General features: G+C 33.1%; 1 protein-coding gene and 1 pseudogene across 1 annotated transcript; one reads left to right on the forward strand and one right to left on the reverse strand.

Moving 5' to 3' along the window:
- Positions 1 to 960: 960 nt before the first annotated feature.
- On the reverse strand, positions 961 to 2789 carry LOC138163470 (olfactory receptor 4C46-like; annotated as a pseudogene).
- A 7441-nt stretch (positions 2790 to 10230) lies between these two features.
- Positions 10231 to 11199, forward strand: LOC138163471 (olfactory receptor 4A47-like). Its single transcript, XM_069090929.1, has one exon. It carries the CDS (start codon positions 10246 to 10248, stop codon positions 11197 to 11199), a length of 954 nt encoding a protein of 317 aa, XP_068947030.1. The 5' UTR covers positions 10231 to 10245.
- Positions 11200 to 21299: the final 10100 nt, after the last annotated feature.

Below are 21299 nucleotides of genomic sequence, written 5' to 3' on the forward strand. Positions count from 1 at the left end.
CTAGGTCATTAATGAAGATACAATCAAAATAATCAAAGCCTCAGCAGCACTTCACAATTCCTCTGAAGAAGACCTCACATGGGTGTTCCATCCCTGTCTAAACAGAACAGAGATAGTATTATAAAATATTAAATTTCCATGATTACTCAGTTCCAAAGAGTTGAGATTGAAAATGGACTACAATTAGAAAGGCAAATTGGAACACAGGTGCTGTGTCCTTTGATACATGTTTCAAATTCCTCTTCATTTTGTCATGCTTTTACTAAACACATTAAATTGTTTAACTATATCCTTCAACATTGAAAAACTGCAATAATTTATAGGGTCTTTTAGGAAAATTAGTGGAATGTGGGTGGTGCTATAATGATGAATGTCAAATATGAAGCTGCTTGTTAAAAGACACTTTAGTTTATGTGGTTTAAAGTTATTGAATTTTACTATTAAGGAAATTAGCATGTCCTAGTATTATTATTACAATATAATTTTGACCTTCAAAACCCTCTGAAAATATCTCAATGATAATCTCCAGTGGTCTGGAGACCTCATTTTCAAAGCTGTCAAATTGATGGATGTCTAGGAAAAATAAATAGTGGTAACAAAAAATCAGTCTTTCTTTATATTAAAATGTCATGCCAAATAAATCTGAATATTATGTAAATTTATATAAATTATAAAGATACAGATTAGCATATTGATTTAGATCAATGTAAATGGAGATCTACACTACAATTTGATAGATCAGGATAATGACAAATGCATGGTTTTCCCATATATAATCAGCACATTTCACAAAGACTTTTATTCCATTATTGTAAAAGGAATAGGCAAGATGAAGAAATGTAGGTTGGATGATTGTTGAGTTGCATGGATTTGGTTCCCATTTAAAAGGGAATCAAGAATAACATTTACTTTGTGAGGGGAAGTCTTTGGAGATGTGACCCACTAATGTGTTTGTGGTCCTTAGGTTTCAACATTACACTTCTTCCCATGTTTTGTTTTCCTAAATGAATATCCTTGTTGCCCCACACATACCTCATCCCATCTTCTTGACAATTCCTGTTCCCCATGCCTGCTAGACACCTTTTCTTTACTCCTTTTAGAAGAATATTTGGGAAACTTTAAAGTTAGACAAAGTGTCATATTTTAATAAAAGAGCCTGTGTATATGTGTGTGGTATGTGTATTTGTACATATGCACATATAAATATGCACGCACATATGCATATATATCCACATATATGTACATACACACCTGTATATGTGTGTATGTATGTGTGTGTGTGTGTGTGTGTGTGTGTGTGTGTATACTACAAGCTTCATGAGGGCAACAAAAATTTTTTTATGCACCAAGCATTGGCTCAGGCAACAAGCATTTATTAAGTAGTACCTATGTTCTTGTGGACAATGTGGACAATGCCTGAGGCACATACAAAATACTTGTAGAATTTAATTGATATTTTTAGTGAAATCTATACCTACATTAACATTTTATTTTCTGAAAAATAATCTAATGTTACTTTACTTGTATTTAATATATTCAGAAATTAAGGGATATAATGCAATCTTTTCATGGGAGCTATAGGTCTTCAATTTCCCCTCTATTATTTATTCATTGACTGTATTAAAAATAATTTGAAGATGCTATTTATATACACACACCCTCAATTGTGAGCCATTTTTAAACATTAGAAGAAATCAAATAGGAAAAACTCCCAATATGGGCACAATGAACACTAGTTAGTACTTTAAAAAAAATTAATATAGCCTTGAATTTCCCCTTCACTCATCAACAAAACCCTTTTAAAAATATTTTCCCTCCCTTCCTTTAAGCTTGACTTTGAGTTTGATGGTTTTATTAGGGGTCCTTTATTGGATAACCAAAGTCTCATTTTGACAATAATTTTCTGATGGCATTTTTCATTTGGGCATTTCTCAGTGTGTAGATTAAAGGATTTAGCATGGGGGTAATCATTGTGTAGAAGACTGCAACAGCTTTATCAATGGAAAAGGTTGTTGCAGGCCTCATGTGGACAAACATGCATGGAACAAAGAATAAAACAACTACAGTGATGTGGGAACCACAGATAGAGAGGGCTTTGCATCTCCCCTCCACACTGTCAGTCTTCAGAGAACTCAAAATGACAGCATAGGAGACCATTAACAGAAGGAAGTTTAAGAAGCAGATGAAACCACTGCTGTCTGCTACGAATAAACCAAGGATGTGAGTGTCAGTGCAGGCAAGATTCAGCAAAGGATTTAAGTCACACATAAAGTGATCTTATTGGGACCACAAAATGGTATCTTGATTATGAAGAACATCTGTATTGTTGCATGGAGTAAGCCTTCTATCCAGACCACACCCACCAGGAGAGCACGCAACCGCCAATTCATGATGGTCATGTAGTGCAGGGGTTTGTGAGTTGCCACGTATCGGTCATAGGCCATTACTGTGAGCAGGATGACCTCAGCACCTCCAAAAAAGTGTTCTCCAAAGACTTGCATCATGCAGTCATTGAAGAAAATGGTTTTCTTCTCATAAAGTGAGTCTATGATGAGTTTAGGTGCATTAACAGAGCAATAGCAAGCATCTATAAAGGACAGGTAGGCAAGAAAAAAGTACATTGGGGAATCAAGGCTGGGTTTGAGGATAATAGTGATGACAATGAGCATATTACCTGCCATTGTAATAGCATACATAATGAAAAACACAACGAAAATAATCTTCTGCATCTTTGGATTATCAGTCAACCCTAATAGGATAAATTCAGTCACATTGTTTCCATTATCCATTTATCCCATACAGATGTTTAATCCAGGCAAGAGTTGTTTTGTCTGCAAAGAAAGTAACAAGTTTTCAGTAAGGGATCCTGGTATGTATGGGACTTCTCCAGAAAGGTCTTGTTTAAAGACTGTACTGAAGACTACATCTACATCCCAAATGCCCTATCATTGGATGAACTTGAAATAGGCAGTTTACACTCTCTGAATCAGTATGGTCTTATACTGAAAGTGAAGAGGCATATAGTGCAGCGCATAGGGCACAGGTCTGAAGCCAAGAACACCTAAGTTCAAATCCCCCTCAGATGCATACAAGTCACAATTATAGTAGCTGGCATTTACAGAGTACTTAAAAACATTAAGCACTTGTTTTCTACTTGTAATTGTTTTGTAAAGCGATTTACCTATACTATCTCATTTAATTTTCACAACAATCCTTTGGAATAGATATTAATATTCTACTCATTTTAGAGATAAGGAAATTGAGGCTAGGAGAGGTTATTTTCCCAGAGTAATACACCTAATGATTTTCTGGGAGAGGACTTGAACTCGTATTTCAAATTTCAAATTGATAATTTTATCTATCAATTCTATTCTATCTATCTATTCTATCTACTGCATTGCCTAGTTGTATAACTCTGGCTGTGTCACTTAGTTTCTTTTTTCCTCAGTTTCTTCATTTGAATAGCAGTGTGGTGGCTTGATCCCTTCTCTGCATGTTCTCTTTTAGCTGCATTTCTTCTTCTATACTCTGTCTTTCACCAATTCTTTTACCAGAAGAAATTTCACTAATGGCTACCACCATCTTCAGTATTAACTGAGACTTTCTTTTTTCCCCAGCATAGTACATGAATAAATGGAGTTGGCTTATATGTTCTTCACTAGCAAATCCAGACCCTTCCCCTTCCTATTGCAATCTTTCATCTACCTCTTTATTTCTTTAAAGTTCTCTCCCTCTGCTTCTCTGTATCTACCTGTCTGTCTCTCTCTTTCTTTCTCTGTCTCTCTCTGTTTCTCTGCCTCTGTCTCTTTCTCTCTGTGTCTCTCATTTTTGTTATCTAAAATATAATTGGGTATATCTAATTTTTAAAATAAGAATCCAACAAAACTTTCACTTATAACCCTCTGAAGTTTTAGGGAAAAATCATATACATAATTGATACCATCCTACTTTTTTTTTTACGCTTCTCAACACTTTGCCATATAATATCTGACTCTATCACTTGATTGAAATCAGTCATTCAGGAAGGACTGATTAAGAACTTAATCAAAGTGAATGGTTCACTCCTGAATCAATTAGCCACTTTTCAATCCCTGTCTTCACCCTCTCTCATTCCTTTCAACCTTTAAAAATATGTAGCTTTTAAAGGCTCTGGATCTTTCTGACCATTCTTCTAAATATTCTTTCCCCATTTTGGCTTCCATGATAGAGTTATTTACTGATTCTTATCATAGCTCTCTAGTTCTTTCTTTTTTACCTTTGCTGAACTATCAATCACATCCTTCCTGTTTAGAAGGGATATCCTTCATGCCTTTGCTTTGAACCTTCTTTTCTTTTGCCTTCACATTTTGACCCTTGTGGATAACATCTCCTTACAGAGATGCAAGCATGATTTTTACATAGGTAACTTCCAAATATATATGTTCAAAATAATTATTACCCCTTTATTACTATCCTTCAATTGCCTACTTAACACCTCATCCTGTATATATGGAGGTATACTAAATATTATGCATTAAAATGAAATCATCTACCTATGTTTTAATTCTGTGTTTCCTCTAAAAATCCACATTTTTAAGAACATCATCCTCCTTCTAGGCACCAAGGTGTAATGGGAACATAAATTTTAAAGATCTTCCCTGCCCCTAGGCTAAAGTGCACCTGAAGCCTGGGGTGGGAGGCTTTTTACATTCTCTGAGCCAGGAGAAGGCTATATAAGCCCTGATGTATAGCTTTGTTTTGGGGCTCACTTTGAGAAGTGTTCTGTGATTTGATCAGATGAAACTCTGGGAAGCCGGTTGTTGAGAGCCCTCCCCCACCCCGTGCTTTGAAAAACCCAGATGTTGATTTGGTATGGATGTAATGGTTGGACAGTTTGGAAAGCTATCTACTTGATCTGTTTCTCTGTCTTGATAATTCTGTCTGTATATTCTGAAGTTTGGGGTGCTGACCTTTTTCCCCTGAACTAGGTGAACGATACATATTTGACTGATTAAAGTAAGCTTGTTAACCCATTTTGAGTTGCTTTCCTTTATCAAAGCAGATCCAAGAACCTGTGTTAGCAGCCACCCTGGGGACATTTGGGGTTCTTGCTGATACACAAGGTATAAGATCTCATAATTGCCCTTGAATGTGCCCTGTTCCACATCTCCTACATCCAATCAATTGCCAGATCATGCCAATTCTACCTATTTATTTTGTTCCTTGCTCTCCATTCAGATTGTCACCATACTAACATGTTTTATTTAGATGATAACAATAGCTTCTAATCTGTTGCCATAACTATTAATGAAGCTTAACAGTTATGATAATACACCCTTTCTTATTGTCCTTATCCCAAGCCTTCAAGTATTTTTTCCTGTCTTTGAAGAATCACTAGATGTTTGTTTTTGTTGTAATTTCTCTTTTGATATCATCTAAATAAGATATGTGAAATAGAAATAAAGTTTGAAGTTAAAAATATGTGTCAGGTACTATTCAAATGAGAAAATGGATAACTATTCTACCTGGTATAATTTTTTTATCTGTATGCCTCTATGCTTTCTGATTCTAAATCCTGGTTTTGCTACTCTGAGTTTCCCTTTATTTTTTTTTTAAATCATCTCTGCTCATTTTCTAGGGGAATCTTGAGTCATGACCCTAGCGGTAGTCTATGACTGCAAACAGACAGACATAATGTGAAGTACAGAAAAGGTATCAAAAAAGTGTTTAAATTTAAAATTATGCCTGAATAGTACCCTGCAGTTTCTAAAAGAAGAAAGATTTTGGAATAGTTCAAATTGTAACCTTACTCTCCAGTATCAAATGTTTTATAATTTATTATGACATTTACCATATACATACACACACACATATATAATTTCAAGAGTTTAAAATTTGGGATTACTCCAGTTTAAACATTCCTCATTTAATGCAGTGTAGTCTAATATAAGAGTTAGAGGACCTTTCTTGAAACCTCTGTATCTGTCTCTGTTACTCTGGTTATTTATATCATCTTTGTTCCTTTGCCTGTTAAATGTAAATAAATTACTTTTATATGATGGTTTACATTTTTCCAAGAACTTTCTTCTCATCAAGTCCCAGATGGTAGCCTTAGAAAATGTTAGAATTTTCATTTTTCAGAGTAGCAAACTGAAGCTCACAAAGGAAAAGAAAGAACTTTAACAGTAGAGGCAAAGATGGGAGCACTTCAACCTTACTGTCATCAGAACTGGCTCAAAGAGGCTATAATATACATACTCGGTTAGACAAAGAAATTTATCTTATCCCACAGGAAAATTGGAGGGGAAAGAGATACAAGAAGGGGAAAGTTTCCATAGAAGAGAAGGAGGACTGAGAGATATGGTAGTCAGAAGTAAAAACAAACAAACTTGAGGAGGGAGAGGACAATAGGAGTGAGACAACAGAATAAAGAGGGGGAAAATAGGATGGAGGGAAATAAATTAAGCCATGAGAATTGTGGGGAAAAAAATTGAATCATGTTCCTCTCATCAAGGATTCATCTTTTAAATATAGAAAAATGAGTCAAATTCATAAAAAATAAGAGCCATTTCCCATTTGATAAATGAACAAAATATATCAACAGCCATTTTTCAAATAAACTAATCAAAACTCTCTATAACCATAAGAAAAAAATGTTCTAAATCACTATTCATTGGAGAAATGCAAATTCAAAACAATTCTGAGGTACTGATTCAAACCTATTAGATTGTCTAAAAGAACAGAAAAGGAAAATGGAAAATGTTGGAGGGGATGTGGGAAAGTTGATACACTTATGCACAGTTGGCAGAGTTATGAACTGATTCAAGCATTATGTAGAAAAATTTGGAGCTATGTCCAAAAGCCCATAAAATTATGCATGCACTTTGACCTAGCAATAAGTACAAGGTCTGCATTCCACAATAGATACAAAGGAAAAGGACATGTAGGTGTAAAAATATTTATAGCACATCTATTCTTCTGGAAAGTTCTGAAAATTGAGGGGAAGCCCATCAATTGGGGAATGGCTGAATGAGGTGTGGTATGTGATTGTTATGGAATACTATTGTGTTGTAAGAAATAATGAGATAGATGCTCTCAGGGAAAAAACTGGAAAGATTTACATGAACTAATGCAAACTGAAATGAGTAGAACCAGGAGAATGTTATATTCTAAGATAATCTACTGTGAATGACTTAGCTATTCTCAGCAATATAATGATCCAAGACAACTCTGAAGGACTCATGATGGAAAATGCTACCCACCATCAGAGAAAGAACTGAATAGAGTCTGAATACAGATTGAAGCATGTTTTTTTTTTTACTTTTTTTTTGGGGGGGGGGCTTATTTTGATCTACATTTTCTTTTATAATTTACTAATATGGAAATAAGTTTTGCATCATCACACATGTATAACCTATATTATTTTTTAAATATTTTTAATGGGGCTGTGGGGAGGGAGAAAATAGCCTTATATCTCTTTTAATTTACTGACTAAAATACAATTAAATTTTACTGTTATTCAACTTCTAATATATTCCCAATTCTCTAAGATTCAGGTATTATAAAACTTTTGACTCACAGCATATATGTGAAATATTAAGCATAATGCAAATTTCATTGCAGGAACAAGTAGTATTACATTTAAACATTTAATACATGTATTGTTACTTATTCCATTTTCTATCTTTCTATAGGCCGTTTCAGAAAAATAAAAAAAAACTTTTAGTGCATTCATATGTTCAAGATGAATGCATTATTTTTGATGTTTTCTAAATTTTGTAACAAATCAGTTATTCAAGAGATTACAATCCGGAGCCTGCAGCTGTCATGTGGTGCAACTTTGAAGAATGCACATAAAGCCTATTAGTAGCCCTATCTCTGTAATGAAATAGTAATTTCTCTTGAAAATACTTCTACTCTTTTTTCCTGTGGACTTGTTTCTTCTACAATTAGGGTTATTAACTCTGAGATATCTCCAGAGATATTGAACTGAAGGACCATGTGAACTTCCCCTCTTCTCTGGGCAGATTCCTCAAAGGATTTAATTAGAGGAGAAGGAGTTTTAAGAACACAGTATTAGAATGACTCACAGACATGAGATGATGTCTTTATTGTATATGGGTAAAATCCTCCTTTGTTGACAAAAATGTCCATGTATTCACATAGAATCAACTGCACAATATAAGGAAGTTTAATTTTTCAGAAAAATACTGATGTGAGGGAACTGGAGGAAAGATTGGCAAAGAATTGAACCCAAAGACCCTTTAAGCTTAAATGAATTACCATGGACTTTTCTGTCTCTGTGGTGACAACAAGGTGAGTGGTGGTGAATAGCATTTTCAATACCCTAAGCTGAAATCTTTCAACATCAAGAAAACATATCAGAATCCAGGATTTGGAACAAATAACTTCACGGAAAGGTAATATATTAATTAAAGTCATCCAAATTTTGATTCTATCCCAAACTATGCTTTGCATTCATATTATGAAGTTGATGCTAACTTCAACTGAATGAGAAATGGAAGAGAGTCATGTTATCAAAATAAAGAATTAAAACACAGGAGTCCCTGGTCTTTTCACATGACCAATTTTTAATGTCTGAAAGTAGTTAAGGTCATAAATAGAAAAATTAGATGATTCAGTTGATTATTTTGAGATGTAAGATAATTACATTTCACGTCATAGCATTATCCATTGTGAAGTGAAATCTTTGGAAAGAGACTAGAAGAATAAAAGACCAGACTTAGGAAAATATTCAGAAAAAGAAGAATATTTTAGTGATCTGGTTTTGGCTATTAATAAAACAATAGCTTCAGACAAATTCAGAGGTTGGAAAAATGCATGATTTCTTTCATTTATTCCCTCCACATTGAAATGTTGGATAAACATGAGATGATGATAAATATATCAAGCTTATTATTTTTCTAGTTCTATAATAGGTCCCTTTAATTAAAAGAAAATGAAACATGCATTTATTTAGCACACTTTCAATCTTAGGATATGATAAACATAATTTGGAAAAGAGTAATTTATAATTTAAAATGATAAATTTTCATGGGTTATTTGCATTTATTAAGGGTATTTTGGAGAAAATAATCATTATTATCACAATGGAACAAGTCCCGATTCATTGAATTAAATAAGATGTGATTAACATTTAACTATTTCCTGATAGAGGGTCATATGTATTAAATATTAAAGTTTTTATTATTTTAAAGTACTTAATTACTTTAAAAAATACAAATCTTGTCCTGTAGGAGAAAAGGGGACCTTGAATCAGTCTCAAATCTTTGTACCTTAGTCTCTTTCCCACTGGAATCACAAGTCTTTTTCTACTTTTGTGAGAACAAGTTATGTTATTTCAGTGAAAGTGTCTTGGAAATTTTAGATGAAAACAGATACCTCAATTTAAAAGGTTGTGTTTCAAAAAAGAAACAAAAATACTCATGCCACTGGAAATGGGGAAACTCATTGTCTGTCACTCACCCCACAGGACAGCAATAAAAGGACTTTGTATAGCAAAAATATTCCTTAGAGTACTTTTTATAGCACCAACCACAACAACAAAATTTAAAACTTTATAGGTGCTCATCTATTGGGGAATACTCAAAAATGAACATGTCTGTATTATTAGAAAATATGAATATCTGGAATTTAGAGAAACATCAAAATATTTTGAAATAAAGTCGATTCTAAATAAGGAGAAAATGGAAAACAATTTCCAAAAAATTGACAACAATATAAATAGAAACAACAAATGAAATGTAATATTATTATAGTGAACAGACTTGGTACATGAAATATTTGAGAAAATGTACCTTACTCCATTCATTCCAAAAAAGAGAAACTATGAGTAAGACTTATTTCATACAATTTCAGATGTAAGAGGTGCATATTGAGAAATTAAATGACATAAAAAGGGGTTCAATAAAATAATTATATTTCATAATTATCTTTGTAGGTAAAAATTTGACTACTGAAACTACAGAAGAATATCCAACCTTTATAGGTGAGATTAAAATTTGCAAACAGAATATTCATCATTTCTTCTCCCTCCAACCAAAAAAAGAAAAAAAAAAACTCTGATTTTACTATTATGACCAGGGTTCTGGTGAGGAAATTGATGCCTATAAAATTTAAGCAGATTGGCCGTAAAAGGGGCAGATGGGGGAACTGAATTCAAAACTCTTCTAACTACAAGACTGGTGCTATATCCAATAAACAGTTACTTTCCCTCTCCCCAACACACCACTCCCAAAAAGAAATATGGAAAGCAGGAACAATGTCACGGAGTTTGTCCTCCTAGGTCTTACCCAGAATCATGCAATGCAAAAAATACTCTTTGCTGTATTCTTAATTATCTACCTTTTAACTATTGTGGGCAACATTCTGATTATCATAACTGTTATTGGAATTGAGAGCTTGAGGTCCCCTATGTACTTCTTTCTTGGTTTCTTGTCTTTTATGGATGCTGTCTATTCCACTGTCATTGTCCCTAAAATGACCCTAGACATGCTCTATGAAACGGCGACCATTTCTTTCCAAGCTTGCATGGTGCAGCTCTTCCTGGAACACCTTTTTGGTGGGGCTGAAGTTTTTCTCCTCATTTTTATGGCCTATGATCGCTATGTAGCCATCTGTAAACCCCTGTATTACTTAGTCATTATGAGATGGCATGTATGTGTTAGGCTCTTGGTAGTATCCTGGATTGGAGGGTTCATGCATTCATTAGTTCAGCTTCTTTTTATTGTTAGTCTCCCATTCTGTGGACCCAATATCATTGATCACTTCATTTGTGACATGTACCCTTTATTGGAACTTTCCTGTACAGACACCTATGTAATTGGCATCTCAGTGGTTGCCAATGGGGGAGCAATATGCACAATTATCTTCGTCCTATTGCTTATCTCCTATGGGGTCATTCTACACTCTTTGAAAAGCCAAAGTTCAGAAGGTCGACAAAAAGCCCTTTCTACTTGCATCTCCCACATCACAGTTGTTGTCTTTTTCTTTGCCCCTTGTATTTTCATGTATGTTAGGCCTGTCTGTACCTTTCCTATTGATAAATCTCTAACTGTCTTTTATACCATCATCACTCCTATGTTGAACCCTTTGATCTACACCCTAAGAAACACAGAAATGAAAAATGCCATGAGGAAACTTTGGAACAGAAAAATGATGTTTACCTGTAAGGTAATGAATGTCCTGGCCAAGCAGTGATGTTTCATGAGGGAAATGGTGGAAGATTCTTACATTGCTAGAAGTTATTTGAGGCTAAGGGAACAGATCCTGAATATGTGAAGAAAAAAATTAGCTTTCTTTCATAAGTATTAGAAACTACATTTTTGTTGTTGTTGGAAATATTTCTTTTAGAATATGATGATTTGATGAGAAATGCTATCCATGACAAATGGACAACTGATGGTATTTGATTTCAGATCAAGGCATATGTTTCTCTTTCTTTTCTTCTTTGTTTTCTAATGTGTCTAATGTAGAAATATGTATTATATGACTTAATGTGCATAATGGACATCCCTTTTTTTAACTTTTCAATGAATGGAGGAGGGCATGCATGGAGGGAGATTATTTGGAACTTAAAATAAAATTTCAAAAAGAGCATAATGGATCATCAGAAAAATATTAATTCATTTTATTGAGGTGATACATTTTAGGAGCAATTGACTCCTTAGAAAGATGCAAAGATAATTCTGAGAATAATATTGTTCAAATACATTTAATGAAGGTTACTGATATGTTCTATGATGTGTTTGTGATATCGCAGTAGATAATCTAGAAGAGAAATAATTAATTACTTTCTCTTTTAAATTGAAGTTATTTCTAATCCAATTTTCAGTGTAAATGAATCAGCTTCAGATGATTTATTTTATTTTATTTACTTATTTAAATTTATCATCCTAAACTGCACCTTGAGACTTGTAATATGATGTAAATTTGAACAATATAGGAATGTTTGTTTTTAATAGGGAGATTTTAAAAAATTATCTATGTAAAGATCAAATATGCCAAAAGATGTGTCCTGAAATTTGTATATCAAATAACACATTCCAATTGTTTCAGACTGTCAAATTACAATATCAATGATTAAGCCATAATTTTGTGTTCATTGTTATATTTTTCAATAAGAGATGTTGCATGGCATAGTGGATAGAACTTCATAACTGAGGTGTAAAAGAATGAGGATTAAATCACCTCTGACACAGTATGGATTTTTAAACCACTCTCACTCTTTAAAATTACTCTTATTATGATGAATGGTGAAAAAAAATCATTCCTTTTTAAAAAAATTAGTTTATGACAGAAAAAGTCCCAGAACAAGATGTTATGAGGTCATTTTTGTTTGTTTATATTTTTACTTATATTTGATGACATATAGATTATAGCACATCTGCTATTTTATATAAAAAATTGTTGTTTTTTGTGTTATATAACAATATTTGTAAATGTGAATTCATCTCAATAATAATCTCAATGTATCTTCTTTAGTTCAGTTCTAAAAGCAATGAGGACAACAGGGAAGTTTTATTTATGTTGTCCTATTTCCACAAAACATTGATCATCTTGTCTAGATTTCCATACTAAGGAAGTTGTTTCTTCTATGTTTGTGAGACATTATGAGATTTTGAGGTGAAAATATCTTTGTTTTGTTTTTTAATATTTTCTAAATCAAGGTTATATACTTCTTTTAAATATGCTGAGATCTTAATTTTTACCCTGCCTATTTCTTAATTTCTGTTATATATTTAAGGCCACCCGAATATTTCCTTTTTTTTTTTTTTTTTTGCTTTTTGAAGGGCAATTGGTTTTAAGTGACTTGCCCAAGGTTACATGGCTAGTTTTTGTGGTAAATATCTGAGTCCGATTTTGAACTCAGGTCCTCCTGAATCCAGGGCTGGTGCTTTACTCACTACACCACCTAGCTGCCCCAAGAATATTTCTTAGTGCTTATTTTATAGTCACAATTTTTAATAGCTTCTGTGATGTGTTTCACTGTTTCTATAAGGTCTTTACATGATCTTCATTGATTATTAAGTCTGGATACCTCAAGAGCTGGAATTGTCATTCTTTGTGGTTTTCTCCTTTACCTATGACACAGAAATTGAGCTGAGACTTGGTAAGATGATGCTAGTAGTGGTGATACTGAGGATAATAATAGTAATATTTACATAACATTTACTGAATGTCAGGCAATGAACTAAACCTTTTGCAATTGTTATCTCATGTGATATTTATAATGACCCTGGGAGGTAGTTTTTTTTTGTTATGATTATCTGCTTTGTACAGATGAGGAAACTGAGGCAGGCAGGGCTTATGTGAAAAGTGCAGAGTCACACAGTTAGTAAGTGCCTGAGGGCAAATTAAAGTCACATATTCTGAATTCCTGACCCTGAGCTAATCTTGCATTTGATTATCATAAAACATTGTGGTAACTGTGTACAAAGTTCTCAAGTTTCTGTTCGTTTTACTTTAATTCAGTTAAAATAAATCTTCCTAGATTTTTTCTGAAACTCCTCACCTTCTAATTTCTTATAGGAAATTAATATTGAATTAAAACCATATACCATATCTTATTCAGTTATTCCCCAAATGGCAGACATCCCTACAATTTCAAATTCCTTGTTGTCATGAAAAAACTGATGTAAATACACATAGGTCCTTTCCCTGTCTTTAATCCCTTTGTAGTGGCAGGTCTAGATCAAAAGAAATGCACTATTTTATAGCCTTTTGCATGTTTCTGAATTGTTCTTCAGAATAGTGGGGCCATTTCACAACTCCACCAACAATTCATTAGGGCACCTACCTACTTTTTTACATTCTATCTATCATTTTCCTTTTCTGTCATTTTAGTTAATCTAATAGGTGATACCTCAGAGTTGCTTAATTTTCCATTTTTCTTATAAATAATGATTTAATTTTATGTGACTATTGATAACACTGATTTCTTCTTTTGAAAAGTACCTGTTGGATACCATCCATTTTTATGAAAAAATGGCAAAAAAAATATTGCTAGGTTTTGATTTCCAATCTTTTCTCTTGGTTTCTGTTTTATAGGTTATTTGAACACTTTCACAATTACAATTATGATAAATAATGGCATTTCCTTCCATCTCACTTTTGTTATCACTTTTCTCTCTTTTTATACTGTTCCTTTTCTAAAATCTTTTTGGTTCTGACCAGTGGCTCCCTTTAATTTTATTTTAATAACCCTCTCTATTCTTTTAATGTATTTTCCTTCCAAAATTCCTATTTTGAAACAGAACTTTCTGTAACCAATTAAGTGTGTATTTATATTTTTCCTCTTGGAACAAATTGAGATAAGAAAGAATATCAAATATTGCCTCCCCTGATCATTTTTTTTTCTTCACTGGAAACCCTCTGTCTTGGATATCTCTTCTGTCTGGGATACTTTTCCTCTTCCTCTCCCTTCCAATCTTACCTATGACACACTTTTTCTTGCCTGTTCATTCATAAATTTTATTTAGACTCAAGGGCCAGAACAGAAATACAAAATAGAGAAAAGAAATAAAAACATCATAAACTTAACATTGTAACTTAAATACAAAGAAAGAAAAAAAATGTTACGTGCATAACAGAACATAAGAAAGGATTCAATATATGCAGCAATAAATTTTCATTTCAATAAAGCCTATATGATAAATAATACATTTTGTGTTGAGAATTGTCCATTTTTTTCTTTGCTTCCTGGTAACTTTTGTTTCATTCTGTGCTGTGCACTATTTTACTTTGTTCTTTTTTTCCCTCTCTCATGCCCCTCAGAAAGATACAAAAAAAGTTTAGATATGCTTCTCTATAGCTATATATATATATATATATACACACACACACACATATATATATAAATATATATATATTACATACATACATAGATACATTCCAAAACATATTCTACTCCTGACCTTTGTTTTTATATTTTTATATATCTCTTGTTTCTTATAATTCCTGCCTCATCTACTTTATTTATACCCACTACCTTGCCCTCCAATTACCTGACTACCTCCCTCCAAGGATCCTTCCTCGATCCTCACATTCCCCAAAATATAAATACCCATCTACACCCCCTTTTACGTATTCCTTCATCCTCTGCTCTAAATATCCCTTCCTTGTCCTCTCCCCTCTCCCTACAACTCTACCATTTTATTCCTTCTAAGTTTACAAAACTTTTTATACTCTTCTAAATATATATGCATTGTTTCCTCTTTCATTCCAGATGAAAGTAGGTTACCAGAACTACCAGTCCTCTTCCCCATCTGATTCCTCTGTATTAATTCTTCCCCTTGCACCTCATTTGAATTAAATAATTATCCTTTTTTAGCTCTTCCTAAATGGTTTATTTTTTCAAATTATTATCATATATGGTTTACCCCAATCTTTCTTATGAATTAGCCAATTATTACTAAGAATCTTAGACATACATTTTACATAAAAAGTAAATAGTCAGTCCTTATTAATCCCTTATAATCAGTGTTTGGCATATGCTTTATATTTCTCTTGATTCTTGTATTTTGCATCTTCTGTTAAGTTCTGGATTTATTTTTAATAAAATCTTGAAAGTCTGAGGGTTTATTAGATGTCTATTTTTTTCATTCAGGATAATACTTAAATTTGAAGGGTATGATATATTCGGGCAGAGCCCTAGTTCTTTTGCTCTTCGATATGTTGTGTTCCAAGACCTATGGTCCTTTAATGCCTCTGCTGCTAGGTCTTGTGCAATTCTAATTAAGGCACCATCATGTTTAAATTGTTTTAATCTCAATTCTTTTAATATTTTATGCTCAGTTTGGGGTTTCAGAATCTAACTATAATACTCCTATGAGTTTTCCTCACAGAATATCTTTTAAGTGGTCATAAATGGATTTTTTCTATTTCTATTTTATTGCCTAGTTCTAATGCTTCAGGACAATTTTTATTTAATTGTTTCTTATATTATTTTGTCAAGATTCAATTTTTGTTCATAACTCTCAATTGGTCAAATTATTTTTATATTTTCTTTTCTTGATCTCTTCTTCAGATCTGTTGTTTTTCTTATGTTTCACTTTTTATCTATTTTCTCATTATCCATATTTTATCTAATTATTTCTTTATCTCATAATTTCCCTGGGTTCATTTTGCCCAATTCTAATTTTCAAGGTGTTATTTTCTTCCTTAAGATGCTGGATCTCTTTTACTAATTGTTTGATTTTCTTTTATAAACTTCTTGTTTATCTTGGATTATTCCTTTTTTTTTTTTTTTTAGTTCTTCCATGTCTGTCATTTGATTTCCAAAGTATTTTTAAAGACCTTCTATTAATTCTTTTGGGGCAGATGACCATTTGATGTTACTCTTTGGGGATTTCTTTACTTCAATTTCCTCCTCTGATGATGAACCATGGTCATCTCTATTCCAATAATAACTTTCTGTCGTTGGATCCTTTCTCCTTTGCTGCGCAATTTTTTTTTTTGTGTGTGTGTGACAATTGCTTAATTTTCCCAATCACCTCTAGCCCTGGGGCATGGGAATGGTGCTTCTTGCAACTTGATCCTCAATTCTCCCCTCTAGCCTGCAACCACAGCAAATCCTCTAACCTCCACTAAGTGCTTGCAAGCTAGGGGTTTTGTGCCCCACTGCTTCTGCACTCACCATGTGTGTTCTGGTTCTTTCTCATCCCTCCCTCCCCCCCCCATTCTCCCCAGCAGAGCTGGATCTGATGTTCCTTGTCAGTAGATGTTCCCTCAGTCTTCCGAGACTAAGTTGCCCAATTCCCCTCTTTATCCCAGGGGTGAAAGTTCCTGTGGCTGGGACCAAGGCAGCCTCTCAAACTAAATAACCCCAATACTTGGGGCTTTTTAGCAGGGCTTGCTAATTGTTGGTAAAAGGGACCTTAGCCTGGAGGTGTTTACTCTTTATAAAGACCAAATCTCATCCTAGTATTTTCTTCATATCTTCTCAAATTGTTCCTGGAAGACCTAACTTGTGCCCCTATTCTTATTTATCTTCACCCTAAGTCCACTTTTAACTCTTTCCTGGGGAAAAATCTTGAAAAGTTGGATTTTTTTTTTAATTACTCTGCCATCTCCCCAGAATCCTTTCTCTGTCCAGTTCATTTTTTACCTCATTCCAACATGGGACTTGCTCTACCATCCCTGTCTATGTAGAATCCTTCTACTTTCCCTAGTACAGATAAAATTCTGAGAAGTTACATGCATCATCTTCCCATTTATATATGTAAACAGTTTAACCTTATTGAATCTCTTACGATTTTTCTTTCATGTTTACCTTTTTATGTTTCTCCTGAATCATTTTTGAAAGTGAAATTTTCTATAACTGTGGGAAAAATGGAATCGAGTTTCTCCGATAAAATCCCCATCTCTTAGATATGGAAAAATAAGTCAAATTCATAAAAATAAGTCATTTCCCAATTGATACATGATGAAAAAATATGAAGTGATTTTTCAGATAAAGTAATCAACTCTATCTATAGCTATATGAAAAAATGTTCTAAATTAATATTCATTGGAAAATTCAAATTACAACAATTCTAAGGTACTACTTCACTCATATTAGATTGACTAATGGAACAGAAAAGGAAAAATGGAAAATGATGGATGGGATGTGTGAAAGTTGATACACTAATGCACAGTTGGTAGAGTTATAAAGTGATTCCACCATTATGTAGGAACATTTGGAGCTAGGTCCATAGGTCTATAAAATCATGATACACTTTGACCTAGCAATAACAGTAGAAGGTCTGCATTCCACAATAGATAATAAGGAAAAGGACATATAGGCACAAAATATTTATAGCAACTCTCTTCTGGAAATTGAAGGTTATAGCAACTCTTTTCTGGAAATTGAAGGAAATTTCAGCCCATCATTTTGGGAATGGCTGAACAAGTTGTGGTATATGACTGTTATAGAATACTATTTTGTTGTAAGAAATAATGAGCTAGATGCTGTCAGAAAAAAAACGTGGAAAGATTTACATGAAATGATGCAAAGTGAAATGAATAGAACCAGGAGAAGATTATTTTCTAAAATAATCAATTGTGAATGACTTTGCTATTTTCACCAATAAAATGATCCAAGACAACTCTAAAGGACACATGACAGAAAATGTTTTCCACCACCAGAGAAAGAACTGAATACAGAGTGAGGCATATTTTTTCTTTTCTTTCTTTCTTTTTTTTTTTTTTTTGCTTTTTGGAGTGGGGAGGGCAGGGAAATTGGGGTTAAGTGACTTGCTCAAGGTCACATGGCTATTGTTAAGTGTCTGAGGCTGGATTTGAACTCAGGTCCTCCTGAGTCTAGGGCCAGTGGTCTATTCACAGTGCCACTAGCTGCCCCATACTTTTTTTTAATTTTATTTTTTTTTGGGGGGGGTTATTTCGCTCTAAGTTTTCTTTTACGATTAACTAATATGGAAATAAGTTTTACATAATTACACAGGTTTAACTTACATCAAATTTTTCATCTTTTCAATGAGGGTGTGGGAGGGAGAATGAGAATTTGGAATTTAATATTAAAAATGAATGTTGAAAATTGTATTTCAGTGTAATCAGGGGGAAATAAAATGTTAAATATTAAAGAATAGCTTTATATCTCTTTTCATTTACTAGTTTAAATAAAATTAAATTTTATTGTTTTTCTCACTATAGTATATTCCTAATTCTCTCAAATTTAAGTGTTAGAATACTTTTGACTTATAACATACATGTGGAATATTAAGCATAATGTACATTTAATTTCAGGAACAAGTATTATTACATTTAAACATTAATATATATATATATTGTTAGTAATTACATTTTCTCTCTTTCTATAAGCTCTTTCAGAAAAATAAAAAAAATACTGTTTTAGTGGATTCATATGTTTAAGATGGATGCATTACTTTTCATGTTTTTGAAATTCTGTAACAAATTGTTATTCAAGAGATCACAATCCTGAGACTGCAGCTGTCATGTGGTGCAACTTTGAAGAATGCACATAAAGCCTATTAATAGCCCTACCTCTGTAATGAAAAAGTAATTTCTCTTAAAATATTTCTACTGCTTTTTTTCCTGTGGACTCGTTTTTCTACATTTAAAGTTATTAACTTTGAGACATCTCCAGAGGCATTAAACCGAAGGACTATGTGAACTTTCCCTCTTCTCTGGGCAGATTCCTCAAAGGATTTAATTAGAGGAGAAGGAGTTTTAAGAACACAGTATTAGAATGATTCACAGACATGAGATGATGTCTTTATTGAATATGGATAAAATCCTCCTTTGTTTAAAAAAATGTCCATGGACTCACCTGGAATCAGCTTCACAATTTAAGGAAGATTAATTTTTTCAGGAAAATAGTGATGTGAGGGAAATGGAGGAGAAATTTGGAAACAATTGGACCCAATATCCTTTAAGCTCAAATGAATGACCATGGTCTTTTGTGTCTCTGTGGTGACAATAGGGTGAGCGGTGGTGAATAGCATTTTCATTGCCCTAAGCTTCAGTCTTTCAACATCAAGAAAAACTTATCAGAATCCAGGACTTGGAACAAATGACTTCACAGAAAGGTAATATATTTATTAAAGTCATTCAAACTTTGCTTCTATCCCAAACTATGCTTTTCATTCAGATTATGAAGCAGATGCTAACTTAAACTGAATGAGAAATGGAAAAGTGTCATGTTATCAAAATAAAGAATTAAACTTTCACTTAGAGAAATCCCTGGGTTGTTTTTTGTTTGTTTGTTTGTTTTGCTTTTTGGAGGACAGTTGGGGAATCCCTGGTTTTTTCACATGACTATTTTGTAATCTCTTTAAGTAGCTAAGGATATAAATGGAGGAACTGGATGATTCAGCTGAGATGTAAGATACACAGGGCACATTATAGCATTATCCATTGGGAAATAATAGCTTTAAAGAGGCTGCAAAACTATAAAGACCAGATTTAGGAAAATATTTAGAAAAAGAGGAATATTTTCGTGATCAGGTTTTGATCATTAATAAAATAATAGCTTCAAATAAACTCAAAAGTAGGAAAAATGAATGATTTCTTTCATTTCTTCCCTCCAAATTGAAATGTTGGATGAACATGAGGTGATGATGATGATATAACAATAATAATTATTTTTATGTCATTTCTATAAAACTTTTTTATTCTTCTAATTCTATAATAGTCTTTTTAATTAAAAAAATGAAATGCATTTATTTAGCACATTTTCAATCTTAGGATATGATAAACATAATTAGAAAAGAGACAATGATAGTAATAATTTAAAATGATAACTTTTAATAGGCTATTTGCATTTTAATAAGGGTGTTTTGGAGACAATAATCGTTATTATCACAATGGAACAAATAACAACTGATTTGATGAAACAAAATGCGATTATCATTTATTCCATGATAGATGGTCATATGGATGACCCTCAGATTACTTAAGGAAAGTATTAATTACTTAAAAAAATGCAAATCTTGTCTTGTAGGAGACCAGGGGACCTTGAATCAGTCTCACATCTCTGTACCTTAGTCTGTTTTCCACTGGATTCACAACTCTTTTTCTTCTTTTGTGAGAACAAATTATGTTATTGAAGTGAAAGTGTCTTGGAAATGTTAGAAGAAAAATAATACCACAATTTAAAAATTTTGTTTCCAAAAAGAAACTAAAATACTCATGCCATTGGAAATGGGGAAACTCATTGCCAGGCAGTCACCCCAGAGGACACCAGTAAATGAATTTGTACAGCAAAATATTTCTTAAGGTACTTTTTATAGCAAAAAAATCTCTATAAATAATATAGGTGCCCATTTATTGGGGAATACTCAAACATGAACATGTCTGTATTTTTAGAAAATATAAATATCTGGAATTTAGAATAATGTCAAAATCTTCTGAAATAAAGTAGTCTTAAAGGGAGACAATGGAAAACTTATCTCCACAAAGTGGATAACAATAGGGGTGACCAGGTAGCACAGCAAGCAAGAGCACCAGCCCCAGTGTCGGGATGACCTGGGGATCAAATCCGGGCTCAGACACTTAGCACCCACCCAGAAACACCTTGAGCAAGTTACTTAACCACAATTTCTTTAAAAGAAAGTGGATAACAATAGAAATAGAAACAACAAATGTAATATAAATGAAATGCAATATAATTAAGGTGATCAAACTTTGCACAGGAATTTTTGTTCTGGCTTGTTGGGGGGCAATTGGGGTTAAGTGATTATTGGGGTTAAGTGATTCGCCCAAGCTCACATGGCTAGTTTTTGTCTTGAGTGTCTCAGGCCAGATTTGAACTCAGGTCTTTCTGACTCCAGGGCCAGTGC

Source organism: Petaurus breviceps, unplaced genomic scaffold (genome assembly GCF_028583685.1).
Source record: "Petaurus breviceps papuanus isolate PSGF00001 unplaced genomic scaffold, PetGlider_PUasm1.0 188, whole genome shotgun sequence".
In the NCBI taxonomy this organism is placed as follows: domain Eukaryota; kingdom Metazoa; phylum Chordata; class Mammalia; order Diprotodontia; family Petauridae; genus Petaurus; species Petaurus breviceps.

Bases quoted from the DNA above. Each gene is read 5' to 3' on its own strand.
- LOC138163471 (XM_069090929.1), top strand. From the start codon at position 10,246: ATGGAAAGCAGGAACAATGTCACGGAGTTTGTCCTCCTAGGTCTTACC.